The following is a 14,235-nucleotide window of genomic DNA, read 5'->3' on the forward strand; positions in this document are numbered from 1 at the left end:
AATGGTTGGACAGAGGGTGCGTGAGAAGACTTGGTTGCATTCTCGAACTGCTCACTGCTGCCCACTGGCGATAGAAGAGGAGGATGAGAGTGGTAAGGGTTTATGCTGCTAACTGCTCTCCGTAACCTCTTATGGGACCCAGAGATAGAGGAAACTGCTCTTTTTTTTTTTTTTTTTTTTGACAATTTGGGTACCTCTGGCTATAGGGCCAGCGGCGGAACAGAAACAAAATTAAACAAAAGATTTTCCACCCGGTCCTCTTCCACCATCTCCCGAAGAGCTGCTCTCCATCTCTAGGTCGCCCGTCTCTGGGCGGCTTGTTCTTATGCTTGCCACCTTGTTTAGGGGGGGCCTGGACAGGCTGGGTGGCCTGCCTGCAACCAGCTACATGACACTGCTTAGGTGGAGGCTGCTGCTGCGTGGGAGCAGGGTCAAACGCAGGGGGATGCCCTTGGCGACGAGCTGGCAGGGGTGCTGCAGGTAAGATGTGTTTAATCGCCTGCGTCTGCTTTTGTGCAGCCAAGAACTGCTATGCAAAGCTCTCGACCACGTCGATGAAAAGGTCGGCCTGGGAGACTGGGGAATTTGAAAAAAAAAAAATGTCTTATCGGCATTCCACATGTCTGCCAGGCACAGCCAGAGATGGCGTTCCTGCACCACCAGTGTGGACGTCGTTCGACCCAGGAAGAGCGCAGTGACCTTAGTTGCTCCCAGGGCGAAGTTGGTCACTGTGCGCAGCTCTTGCAGCTTTGACCTGATGGACCTGGAAAAGCGCCATGGCATGCAAGGCAGAGGCGGCCTCTCCACAAGCTCCGTAAGCCTTGCCAGTTAGACTGGACAAATACTTATAGGCATGGGAGGGGAGACATGGCTCGAGACACGGTGGAGGTCTTCACTCAAGCCCGACCCTCTCGCCAGCCCAGGCAAGCGTAGCCATCAGCTCTGGGTCTGACTCGGACAATGCTACCATCCCCGAAGGGGACAACACAGCCGAATCGTCATCCCCAGAGATGGCTCACCCTCCAATGCAGCAATCGAAATCTGGTCAATGGGCAGAGCCCCGAAGGATACAGCTGGTACACTTCAATTAGAAGGTCCAATGTGTTCCACGGGCATCTCAACTGGCTGCAATGCGCTAGAGGGGTGAGGGGCCCTGGGAGGATGGTTCCTTGGAGGGGAAGCCCTCATCGTAATCCTCAGGACACCAAAGCTGCTCCCCGAAGCAGTCCTCCCCTGGTTTTGGCCAGGAAGGGAGCTGGATCAAGGAACAGGTGAGGGGACTGGAGTCTAGACTGCAACATCGCGATGGTTATCTTCCTGCAGTGGGTGCATGACTCATCCATGAACGCCACCTCTGCTTGATGCCCAGACACATGAGGCCAGCTATCGTGACCATCAGCTGGCGCCAGATATCGACCGTGTCCAGAAACACAAGGGTGCAATGACATCTTTAGAAAGACGCGATGTCACACCCGTGTAATGCTCTTTTAGGATATTAGCTCTCTTAGTAGATCAAAAAAGCAGGAACAGATGAACCGCTCGGCTGAATATGCAATGCACCTGTCACCTGGTAGTCAGATGCAAAAGTCGCTTGCCGATGTGCAGTGGCTTATTTAGTTACACTTGAAGTAGATTGGTCTCTACTTGGTGAGATTCCGTCCTTCGGATGAGACGTTAAACAGAGGTCCTGACTCTCTGTGGTCGTTAAAAATCCCAGGATGTCCTTCGAAAACAGTAGTGGTGTAAACCCGACATCCTGGCCAAATTTGCCCATTGGCCTCTGTCCATCATGGCCTCCTAATCATCCCCATATACTGATTGGCTTTATCACTCTGTCTCCTCTCCATCAATAAGCTGGTGTGTGGTGGGGGTTCTGGCACAATATGGCTGCCGTAGCATCATCCAGGTGGATGCTGCACATCGGTGGTGGTTGAGGAGATTCCCCCTTCAATATGTAAAGCGCGTTGAGTACCCAGAAAAGCGCTATATAAATGTAAGGAATTATTATTATTATTATTATTATTCCCAGTTCATCGGTTCACTCGATGTGACATCGGCTGAAAGGGAACCAAGACTTGTTACAAGCAACTCTGTGCACTTATTATAGTGCCTAATTCTAAAAAATAAATAAATAAATAAATAAAATAAAAAACATTCTGTGAACCGTGCTTTAGAAATGCAGTATAATGGACATACAGTATCATTTTAGACACACATACAATTTAGAATCATGACCACATTTTAGTAAAAATTCATTTTAATAACACATTACTTGAGCTAGTTGTGAAAGCAATATTTCTTATTTTAGTTTAGATTAAATAACTAAAATAAACTAAAAACTAAAACAATACAAACTATAGAGAGATTAAAAAAAAAAAAAAAAGAAAAAGAATAAATTAACAAAAACAAATGGGTGGGGTGTTGGGCTATATATGTGGTTCCACTATCACCGTGAACTATCATTGTGAACTATCACTGCGAACCACAATAGCCAAATGAGATCATTTAATTTTAGATGAATATCATATCATGTTATAGGTCAAATGAGTGTGAAGTTATCGTTTGCAGCTCAAAATTTATCTTAAAGGTTTTTTTTTTTTTTTTTTTAATATTTTTTATTAACCTTATTATTAAACAAATAATAAAAAACTGATAGAAACAAATCCCAAGTCAGGGATGGGCAATTTTGGTCCTGGAGTGCTGCTGTACTGCAGAGTTTAGCTCCAACCCTTTTTCTTTCTTTTTTTTTGAAAGAAATTAATACTTTTATTCAGCACGGATGTGTTAAATTGATAAAAAGTGATAGTAAAGATTTATATTGTTAGAAAAGATTTATATTTTGAATAAATGCTGTTCTTTTGAACCTTTTATTCATCAATGAATCCTGAAAAAAGTATCACAGGTTCCAAAAAAATATTAAGCAACACAACTGTTTTCAACATTGATAATAACTGAGTATCAAATCAGCATATTAGAATGATTTCTGAAGGATCATGTGACACTGAAGACTGGGGTAATGATGCTGAAAATTCAGCTTTGCATCACAGAAATAAATTATATTTTAAAGTATATTAAAATAGAAAACCATAATTTTAAATTGTAATAATATCACAATATTATTGTTTTTTTCTGTATTTATTATGAAATAAATGCAGCCTTAATGAGCATAAGAAACTTTGTTCAAAAACATTAAAAATAGTAATGTTTCCAAACTTTTGACTGGTAGTGTATTTATTTATTAATTTATTATTTTAGGGTTGGAGCTAAACTCTGCAGGACAACGACACTCCAGCACTGACGTTGCCTATCCCGGTGCTAAGTCCTAAGAGATTTCTTATCCTGTAATATAAGCAAAACCACACAGCAATGAAAGGGTTGATGAGATCTAAAAGTGTATAAAGTTTGGTTACTGTAGGTGAAAAGGGGCGTGCTACAGAGCCCCTCTAATACAACCATATAAAATATATTCCAACGTGTGTGCAATGATTCAAGTTTGGAAAAAAAAAAAAAAAAAAAAAAAACCCTTAGGAAAACAATAGGGCCCTTCGCCCCTTAGAGTTTTGGACCTAAAAATGACTTTACTGGTTTATTGACAGTTATACTACTAAACTAGGGCAGTTCGGAAAAGCATATTTCAGCATATTTCAGCATATATGACATTTAGGACAATGCAATTTGTTAAAATGTAACTAAGAAATTATTTCCACAACAGCCTGACAGCAGTTTATGCCCCTGAACTATAGTTCACAAAACTGATGAGGCCAAGCAAGAACATTTATGCATTTGACACACTTATGCAAAGCATCTGACTTTGCATTTATTATTTCATCAGTTCATTCAGTCCATGGGAACCAAATACATGACCTTGGTGTTTCAAGAGCCATGCTCTGCTGTATTCTAAAACTTACATTTTTGTATTTAGGAAGTTATGCATAGTCAACACAAGTATTCATTTTTGCATTATAAGCATAGACTAAGTAATTAATTGAGTAATTTTAGCATGCATAAAACTACAACAAGCTATATATATATATATATATAAAATGATCTGTCCCTCCATTGAAAGTCTAATAGCAAACAGAACCCATTATAATCAGTGATGCTGTCTACTGTCTACTGTTATTGGTTGAAAGTCTGGTGCATATGGCACACAAAATTGGAAACACTTCAGAAGTCTTCATCTGGTTGAAGTCCAGATTTGTTTCCACCCACCTATTTTTATGACAGTTTTGTTCTCTTGAAACAATGGGATGGAAACGGTGCTTTATTCGCAAATGTTTTATGCAATATTCCAACTTTGCACATAAGTTAAATTCACAATTTTGGATGGGAACATTGTTAATGAGCGCTTATCAGGATCAACTAAATGCTGGATTTTCAAAAGTATGTGAAGTTCGTGGCATAGACGCTTTAAAATATGTCCAAGAATTTTACACACCATCAACGTTACATTTTCACGCCCCTAAACAGGACGCTGAACAAAGCAAACTGTGATTTGTTGCTTTCATGTCAGTCAGATGGCCAGTCAGATGGCTATCCTTGGTCAATGAAAGCTTCTGAGGAGTCCAGATCTTCTGCAATCGGTCTGAAGGTATGGCTAGTCGAGACTACAAATGGATGTGGTGCGGAGTGACATGACAAACTTTCTGATGTACTGCAAGCACTCGTGCTACTTCTGACACGAAGATCAAATGGATTTGCAATGGTAGCTTTGTTGCATCTAGTGTAGTCCAATAAGGGGGAAAAAAAACTGACTTTTATCTCAGAATTGCAAGCAATTCCTCTATCTGTGATCATATCAGTGACGTCACTTCTTGTTTGTTGCTGCCGCGCTGTTTGAGTTAGAGCTCCGTCGAGTTGATTCCTAATTGCTTGTTTTTTCTCTTAAAATCAAATTTATAACCTATCATTCTCTCCTTTTACAGCGGGGGAACACATCCCCGACATTATCTTATATAAAAAACACTCGGATTGCCTTGATATCGCTAGTTTTATCCGACTTCCCGAACATTCGCTACTAGCTTTAGCCCGTTAGCAATAGCGGCGTGGTCACACTAGCGTTTGTACTCTTCTCACTTACAATATTATTGTTCATCTATTCTAATGGCGAGTGCATCGGATGTGTCTCTACCTTTGAGTGCAGGTGAGGACACGTTCGAGCTGCATGCGGTGCAGTTGGAGCTGGAGGCCGTGGAACGACAGATTCGGACCCTTCTTGAGAAGCAGGCCAAGCTACGGGAGCGGCAAACAGTGCTGGAAACATCCCGTGCTGACACTCACCAATCCTCGCTAAGTTTGCAGCGCGATATTAACAATCCTGCTTCCTCTACGCCGTGTGTTTCTCTGCAGAACGAGTTCATCCCAGCCCTCGTTCACACCAGGGGACCTTGGGTTCTTCAGCAGTGGAAGATGCGAGCCAGGCCTCGGACCAGGACCTCTCCTCCTCCACCGCCCCCAGTCTTCGAGGTGTCGACGAGGAACTGCTTTTCCCCTCTTCGCGAGGTGGAACTCGACGCCGTGGTCATCGGAGACTCCATTGTCCGCCACGTCCACGCTACCACGACCAAAGGTAAGGCACGCAGTCACTGTTTTCCTGGTGCTCGTGTTCTCGATGTCGCTGCGTAGGTACCCGGAATCCTGAATGGTGATGAGAGCATCGGAGCTGTTGTCCTGCAATGAATGACACCAGGCTGCGGCAGACAGAGGTGCTGAAGCAGGACTTCAGGAGCCTGATCGAGACAGTACGAGCCACATCGCCTGTGACAAGGATCATCGTATCCGGACCGCTTCCGACGTACCGACGTGGACATGAAAGGTTCAGTAGATTATTTGCTTTAAATGAATGGTTAATGTCTTGGTGTAATGAACAGAAGCTGCTCTTTATAAATAATTGGAATCTTTTCTGGGAGCGACCTAGGCTCTTCCATGCTGATGGCCTGCACCACAACAGAATCGGAGCTGATCTTCTGTCGGAGAACATCTCCAAGACGCTTCGCACAGTATGACTAGTAAGTCAAACCTCAAATCACAGTCTGTGTTCTGCCCACTTAATTGATAGAAATGTGAGTGTAGTACAGTCCATAGAAACTGTGTCTGTTCCCCGAATAGTGAGGTTTAACAATAAAAATAAAGGATCTAGAAAAAAATCTAATCGTGATCAAACCAGAAATTCGCAAAATTACTGAACAAAAACAATTTCTAAAGCTAGGGCTACTAAACATTAGATCGCTGACACCTAAGGCGGTTATTATAAATGATGTCTTGATGTAATTTGCCTTACTGAAACATGGCTTAAACCAAATGATTATTTCGGTCTTAATGAGTCTTGTCCACCTGGCTACTGTTATAAAAACGAATGCCGTCTGATTGGCTGTGGCGGTGGTGTTGCAACAATCTATAGAGATATTCTTATCGTTACTCAGAAAACAAACTACAGGTTTAATTCATTTGAAATTATTGTGCTAAATGTTACACTCTCAGATATAAGTAAAAAGTCACTACTATCTCTTGCTTTAGCTACTGTTTATAGACCTCCAGGGCCTAATGTTGATTTCCTAAAAGAGTTTGCAGACTTTCTCTCAGACCTATTGGTCAACGTTGATAAAGCGACTGATTGTTGGAGATTTTAACATTCATGTAGACAATACAAATGATGCGTTAGGGGCTGCGTTTACAGATTTACTAAACTCGTTTGGGGTCAAACAAAACGTCACTGGACCCACTCACCATTTTAATCATACACTAAATTTAATTATATCACATGGAATCAATCCTACAGATATAGAAATTCTACCGCAAAGTGATGATGTCACTGATCACTACCTTGTAACATGCGTACTGCATACTGCTGATATTTGTTAAATTGCGCCGCGATATCGACTAGGTAGAACAATTCTCTCGACAACTATAGATAAATTCACAAATAACCTGCCTGATCTGTCTCAGCTGATCATTGTACCTAAACACACCAATGAACTTGAGGAAATGACTAGCAGTATGTGCACCATTTTCTCTAGTACATTAGATACTGTTGCACCCATGAGATTAAAAAAGGTTAGAGAGAAAATACTGCACCATGGTACAACAGTATTTGTCACGCTATCAAAAGAGAAACTCGTAATCTAGAATGCAAATGGAGACAAACTCATTTAGAGGTCTTCAGAATCGCGTGGAAAGACAGCTCGTCCCATTATAGAAAGACTCTAAAAGCAGCCAGGGCCGAGCATCTCCGCAAACTCATAGAAAATAACCAAAACAATCCAAGGTTCTTGTTTAGTACAGTGGCTAGATTAACAAATAAACAGACATCACCAGAACAAAACATTTCATTACAGTTTAGTAGCGATGACTTTATGAATTTCTTTACTGAGAAAATTGAAAGCATCAGAAATACAATTGTAAGTGTACAACCTTTGGCAGCGTTTTATGACTCAGCCTCAATTATCGTCCCTCAAGAACAGCTGCAGTGCTTTGCAACTATAGGACAGGAAGAGCTAAATAAACTTATCACTGCGTCAAAACCAACAGTATGTTTATTAGATCCAATACCCACTAAACTACTGAAAGAATTGTTACCTGTAGCAGAAGAGCCTCTTCTCAATATTATTAACTCGTCTTTATCTCTAGGTCATGTCCCAAGACCATTCTAAGCCCCTCATTAAGAAACCACAATTAGATCCAAATGTATTGGCAAATTACAGACCCATTTCAAATCTTCCATTTATGTCTAAAATACTAGAAAAAGTGGTGTCGGTCCAATTGTGTTCCTTATTGCAATGAAAAATTTCAGTCAGGATTCAGGCCTCATCATAGCACAGAAACTGCACTCGTTAAAATTACAAATGACTTACATCTAGCTTCTGACAAAGGCTGTATCTCAATACTAGTGCTACTTGATCTCAGTGCTGCGTTTGACACTATAGATCATAAAATACTCCTAGATCGACTACAAAATTATACTGGTATTCAGGGACAGGCATTACGGTGGTTTAGGTCGTACCTATCAGACCGTCACAATTTTGTCTACTTAAACGGGGAAAAATCTAAGATAACGATAGTAAATTATGGAGTGCCGCAAGGATCTGTGTTAGGCCCTCTGCTATTTTCATATATATATGCTGCCACTTGGTGATATTATAAGAAAACATGGAATTAGTTTCCACTTCTATGCCGATGATACTCAGTTATATATTTCATCACGACCATATGAAATCTCCAAATTATCCAATCTGACAGAGTGTGTTAAAGAAGTAAAACACTGGATGACTAGTAATTTTCTTCTATTAAATTCAAATAAGACTGAAGTATTACTTATTGGGCCAAAAACACAGAATCTCTCAGACTACAGTCTGCTTTTAGAAGGATGTACTGTTACTCCATCCTTGACAGTTAAAGACCTGGGTGTTATATTAGACAGCAACTTGTCCTTCGAAAATCATATTTCATATGTTACAAAAACAGCTTTCCACCTCAGAAACATTGCTAAGCTACGCAATATGTTATCTATTTCTGATGCAGAAAAGTTATTTCATGCTTTTATGACGTCTAGACTAGATTACGGTAATGCATTACTAGCTGGTTGTCCTGCTTCCTCAATAAACAAGCTACAATTAGTCAAAAATGCAGCTGCTAGAGTTCTTACGAGGTCAAGAAAATATGATCATATAACACCAATTCTATTATCTCTACACTGGTTACCTATTAAGTTCCGTATCGATTGTAAAGTATTGCTACTGACCTATAAGGCTCTAAATGGTTTAGCTCCTGTGTACTTAACTGATCTTCTCCTTCACGCTCTTTAAGATCACAAAACTCGGACTTCTGGTTGTACCTAGGATATTCAAGTCCACTAAAGGAGGGAGAGCGTTTTCACATTTGGCTCCTAAACTCTGGAATAGCCTTCCTGATAATGTTCGGGGCTCAGACTCGCTCACCCAGTTTAAATCTAGATTAAAGACGCATCTCTTTAGCCAAGCATTCACATAATTCATCTCATATCAGATCAATTGCACATGACTATCTTTGCTTAATGTTATGAACAGCATCAACACTAATTATTCTCCATTTGCTTTTTTGCTTTTCTGTTTTATCTCGGGACGCCTGTCCTGAGGTTGCTAGAGAGTACATCAGCTTCAGTTTGGATCCAGCCTCTTAAGAAGACTTCAGATGACCAACACCTTTGAAGAGACAGATGGCGCCAACTCCTGCGAGCATCTGGATCAACATGCACATTCCCAAATTTCTATATATCCTAATTATTGTTAATATGTAATTGATTATTTCCAGGAGCTCATTGCTTCTACCTTCAATTAAACTGCTAACAGTGATTGTAAATTAATTGTCTAAATTATTACATTATTAGCTAACTGCATTCTCTAAATTGTAATGTTGACATGCATTCTCTGTAAAGCTGCTTTGAAACAATATGTATCGTGAAAAAAAAAATAAAAAATACTTTATAGACATTATAACATGCAATTGCGACTTTATATCACACAATTCTGACTTTATAACTGACAATTGCAAGTTTATATCTTGCAATTCTGACTTCATAACTCGCAATTGCGAGTTTATATCACGCAATTCTACGAAAAAAACAGAACTGTGAGATAAAAAGTCGCAATTGCCTTTTTTATTCAGTGGTGGAAACAAGCTTCCATATTTTAATGCATAATCCCATCTAAAATATACTTGAATATTATACTTTTATAAGAGTGTGAAACCTATTTGAACAATGAAAAAGTTATTAGGCAAAAAAAAAAAAAGTATTTTTGTTATAATGTCATTAGAGTAAGTACAGTTTCCTGCAGAAGTTATCAGATGACTCACTGTCAGGGAAGCACACACAGCCAGTATTGCCAATTTAGCGATTATGTCACTAGATTTAGTGACTTTCCTGCCCCTTTTGATACTTTTTTCAAAAGTTTAGGGACAAATCTAGCAACTTCTTGGTCAAAGCTTATCTAGATTCTTATTTTGCCCACTGATCTATATTCATATTTATATAGATCAATGAATTTGCCATTATGATGTCGTCTAGTGACATTTAGCTACCAGTTTTAGCTACTTTCAATTGAAAGCAGTTGGCAACACTGACACAAAGGCAAACAGAGTCTGGAATGTTTATTAAAGCACAGAACAGGTGGCTAATGATGGATCAATGACATAGAGTACACAGCAGTAAATGAGCATCAAACACTGTGGCATATTAAGACAATGGAGAATAACACCACACAGTACAGCTGTAACCTGAAAATTTCTAAAAGAAAGCCAAACAAAAGTGAAAACGGACTTTATTGGTTTATTGACACTTGTCTTGATAAACCTCATGACATTTACAAAAATATAACAGATTTGATATACAACTAAGAATTTAAATGAATCTCTGTCTGTCGTTTTCGGACATGTGATGAGTAATTCAGTCATCTCATATGACTCATGTGATATATTCTGTTAATAAATGTTGAAAATTGTGTGAAAGATAGCCTATATAAACCTGTGGGATTTTGAACTTTTGAACTACATTTAACACAACCATAAGGTTGACATTTTCTTTTTTTAAATTACTTTTCACTTGAATAGAACTGCGCATAGTAAAGTACTAAATTTTTCTTTAAATGTGCTTTTTGTTAACACTAAATATGTTGATAACAAATCACATCTCAGTTTAAAAGTTATTAATTCTTTTCCAGAAAAAAAATATGGATGATCAGGGCAAACTTATGGACTTCAATTCCAAAGGCGAAGAAAGGTACCGTATAGTATTCAGATGCTTCAGGTGTTTGACTGTTTACTGCAAAACAATACAACTAAAATATTTACAACTTTAATGCTAACATTGCCTCATAATTATTAAGTATTATAATTTAGATTAATAACATTCTGTTATGTTTTTTAGCATCTCTGCAGTGAAAGAACCACCAGCTGATTATTTAAATCATCTCTCTGTTTCTTTCTCTCTTGATGGTGTAATTACAAAGCTCATTTTCAGGCTCAGAAACTTATGGAGCATTCCACAATCATTTCATTGACTCTGTTCAGCCTTTGATTGAGTTGATTGATTCTCTGAGGTTCATCGGCATTGATAAGGATATAGATCTACCATCCATTGCAGTGGTGGGAGATCAGAGTTCTGGAAAGAGTTCTGTTTTGGAGGCTCTCTCTGGAGTTTCTTTACCTCGAGGAAATGGTAAGATTCTGAAATTACTTTTATTTCAGACCCCTGTGACTAAATGAAACTATACTGTATATTTCAATAGTTTGCCTGTGCAGTAATAGCATTTGCCTATGCCTTTTTGCCCTCCACTTACATAATCTAATCATCTGGGCCATATTTTCACACTTAATAATATTGAAAAGAGGAAATAATAATAATTTATATGATTAGCATTTATTAATTAAAATATATTTTTGCCCAAAAGACACTTATTCCAATTCACACGGATCTGCGAAAATGACTAAAAACACTTAAATTACGCTTGCCAGACAAGTAGTTGGAAAGTAGAAAGACTATGCCAATACTCGTGCCAAACACGCATACCTATCCACCTTGTTTTTACAGTTTACTGCACTTTGATATTCATGTTATTTCCCAATAGCGGCTAATAAATCGGAAGTCTCGCACATTCACAGAAAACACCTCACTTTGTTAAAAAATAAGGTGGATAGACTAAACACATAATACGCATGTATATGCTGTCACCATTTTTACAGATTCGTGTTTTTGCAGTTTACATGGAGATAATAATAATACAACGGTAGCGTTTACAAAAGTTGGGTTTTCAGACCACCAAAACGCCGCTGTCGTGTAAATGAACGGCTTAAGCGCATAAAAAGTTTTCCATTTTGATGATACAACATAATGAGTTACAACATATTATAAGGTTGTTTATAAGGCATTATGCAAGTATTATAATGCATTAAGAATACGCTTTTAATGCAGTATGACTACAGTCTTCATAGAAGGTGTTACTGAAGACTTAACTTACTATTACTTTACTTAAAGCAGACAAATACCACATAAATATTATGGCCACATTATTAAGCTTTTTAGATTTAAAAGAAGACTTTGTTTTTGTCATTTCATGAGATGATACCTTTATGATGCTTTATAAGCACAGGCTTCATAGAAAGTCTTACCAGTCTTTCTTTTTTATCTCAGAAATATCGCATGCTTATGGCCTATTCTATCTTTTTTTCTGTTGTTGAAAGGCTTTCTCTTATATTGGCTATTGTAATGCACTCTTTGCTGGAGTTTCTAAATTCTCTCTAAACAAATTAGAATATCTGCAAAATTTGGCAGCTAGAATCTTGACTTGGACCATGGTCGTTGATCACATTAACCCTATTTTGGTATCTTTGCACTGGCTTCCTGTCAGGTACCATGTTGATTATAATATCTTTTTGCTGACGTATAAAGCATTGCATGGTCTGGCTCTGCAGTATTTGGCTGCATTCCTAACACCCCCTTTTTTCTGTGCAGACTTATAAAAACCCATTTGCATAAAATCTGTATATGCAAAAAAAAAAAAAAAAAAAAAAAAAAAAATCAATGCTACAGTCGAAATCTTCTCTCTAAATCTTACGAAAAATGTTCCCCTCTGTTATTCAAATTTTCTGCATTAATGGCACATCCGAGAAACGTCTATTCTTACACAGGTGTAGTCCAGTGTGTACCATATAAGGGAGAAGAGGGAGGTGATGATTTTGTTTCAATGTTAGGAAATAAATGAGATTTGAAATCTAGGGACCTGCATAACTTTGTGCTTTTATATTTTTTAAGGTATTGTCACTCGCTGTCCTCTTGAGTTGAAATTACGGAAGTTAAAGAAAGGACCGTGGTCAGGGACCATTTCTTACAGTGGTCACAAAGTGACCTTTAAAGACTCATTAGAGGTGGATAACCTTGTCAGAGAAGGTCAGTATGAACAGAAACCCTTACAGATCATAACCAGCAATGATGCCCTTATGAATGACATCTTCAAAAAAACACTAGCCTATATTCCATCTGTGTTTAACACCGTTGAGCAAAATTCAGATTGTTTGCTTCTTCAATTAAAATTCACAAAGTGTTAGGGTTAGGGTTCTCCATTCAGCTGTGAATGCTGCACAACCCTGGTGTCCTGAGGTGGATTTCCAGGGTCAAATTCACCAATACCACTTGAAAATCCAAAACTAGTCTTGTTTGAGTCTGCTACAAACATATGAATGTATATTTGACAGCTCAAAACAAGCTTGCTGGAAATACAGTTGGAATCTGTGATGAACTCATTACTTTGACAATTTCATCTCCTGATGTTTGTGACCTCACTCTGATCGATCTACCTGGTATAACCCGTGTACCTGTACATGATCAACCTGAGGATATTGGCGACCAGGTGAGTTTACACAAAAAATCTGTTTGAAAGCATGTTAATATTTGAACATTTTTGTTAACAGGCATTTAAGCTGTAAACTTGCAGCTGCAAAAATGTACATCGAATTCACTTTCAATTCAGTGGATTTAATCAACACTTGTTTTCATGCCATAAGTAATCTATTTGTTTATGACAGATGAAACTTAAAGTCAACATGAACTCAAGCAGAGAAATACTTTCTTTTTCATAATACACATTAATGCATCTGCACATGTTATTCCAAGTTGTTTGTTTGTTTATTTGTCCTATATTATGGTAGTTCTGCGGTGTTTCATTGTGGCTTAAAGATTCTCACCTTCTTAACCAAAGGATATTTTATCTTTTATTTTTAGATCAAAAACTTGATACTGAAATATATTACCAAAAGAGAAACCATCATTTTAGTTGTTGTACCCTGCAATGTTGACATAGCAACAACAGAAGCACTAAGAATGGCACAGGATGTAGACCCTGAGGGATACAGAACTCTTGGTTTGCCAACTTTTTCATATCTCTTTAGGCCTACCTGTAGCATTATGACTCATGCTTATCCAAACTTTTATCTTTTTTTTTTTTTTTTTTTTTGAATGCATGGGGTAGCAATTCTCACAAAACCAGACCTTATTGACAGAGGAGCTGAGATTGATGTTTTGAACATTGTCTGGGGCAAAGTCATTCCTCTCAGCAAGGGCTACATTATTGTGCGATGTCGTGGTCAGGGTGACATCAATGACAAAATCTCTCTTTCTAAAGCCATGGAAATGGAAATGAAATTTTTTAGGAACCATCGATATTTCAGGTAATTATAACTTTTAAATAGTAATAATAATAATAATAATAA

The 14,235-nt window shown here is 38.4% G+C and overlaps 1 protein-coding gene across 1 annotated transcript; it reads left to right on the forward strand.

Annotated features, from left to right (window-relative positions):
• Positions 1-10,521: 10,521 nt before the first annotated feature.
• LOC127496117 (interferon-induced GTP-binding protein Mx-like) lies at positions 10,522-14,221 on the forward strand. Its single transcript, XM_051863752.1, has 6 exons — positions 10,522-10,750; positions 10,980-11,188; positions 12,782-12,916; positions 13,222-13,376; positions 13,748-13,886; positions 13,995-14,221. Exons 1-6 carry the CDS (start codon positions 10,701-10,703, stop codon positions 14,195-14,197), a joined length of 891 nt encoding a protein of 296 aa, XP_051719712.1. The 5' UTR covers positions 10,522-10,700; the 3' UTR covers positions 14,198-14,221.
• Positions 14,222-14,235: the final 14 nt, after the last annotated feature.

This window comes from Ctenopharyngodon idella, chromosome 15, assembly GCF_019924925.1.
Source record: "Ctenopharyngodon idella isolate HZGC_01 chromosome 15, HZGC01, whole genome shotgun sequence".
In the NCBI taxonomy this organism is placed as follows: Eukaryota; Metazoa; Chordata; class Actinopteri; order Cypriniformes; family Xenocyprididae; genus Ctenopharyngodon; species Ctenopharyngodon idella.

Excerpts from the sequence above, each read along its gene's own strand:
- LOC127496117 (XM_051863752.1), top strand. The coding sequence starts at position 10,701 with ATGGATGATCAGGGCAAACTTATGGACTTCAATTCCAAAGGCGAAGAA. Across the intron at positions 11,189-12,781 it reads TTCTTTACCTCGAGGAAATG|GTATTGTCACTCGCTGTCCT; the intron begins GTAAGATTCTGA and ends ATATTTTTTAAG. Across the intron at positions 13,887-13,994 it reads TGAGGGATACAGAACTCTTG|CAATTCTCACAAAACCAGAC; the intron begins GTTTGCCAACTT and ends TGCATGGGGTAG.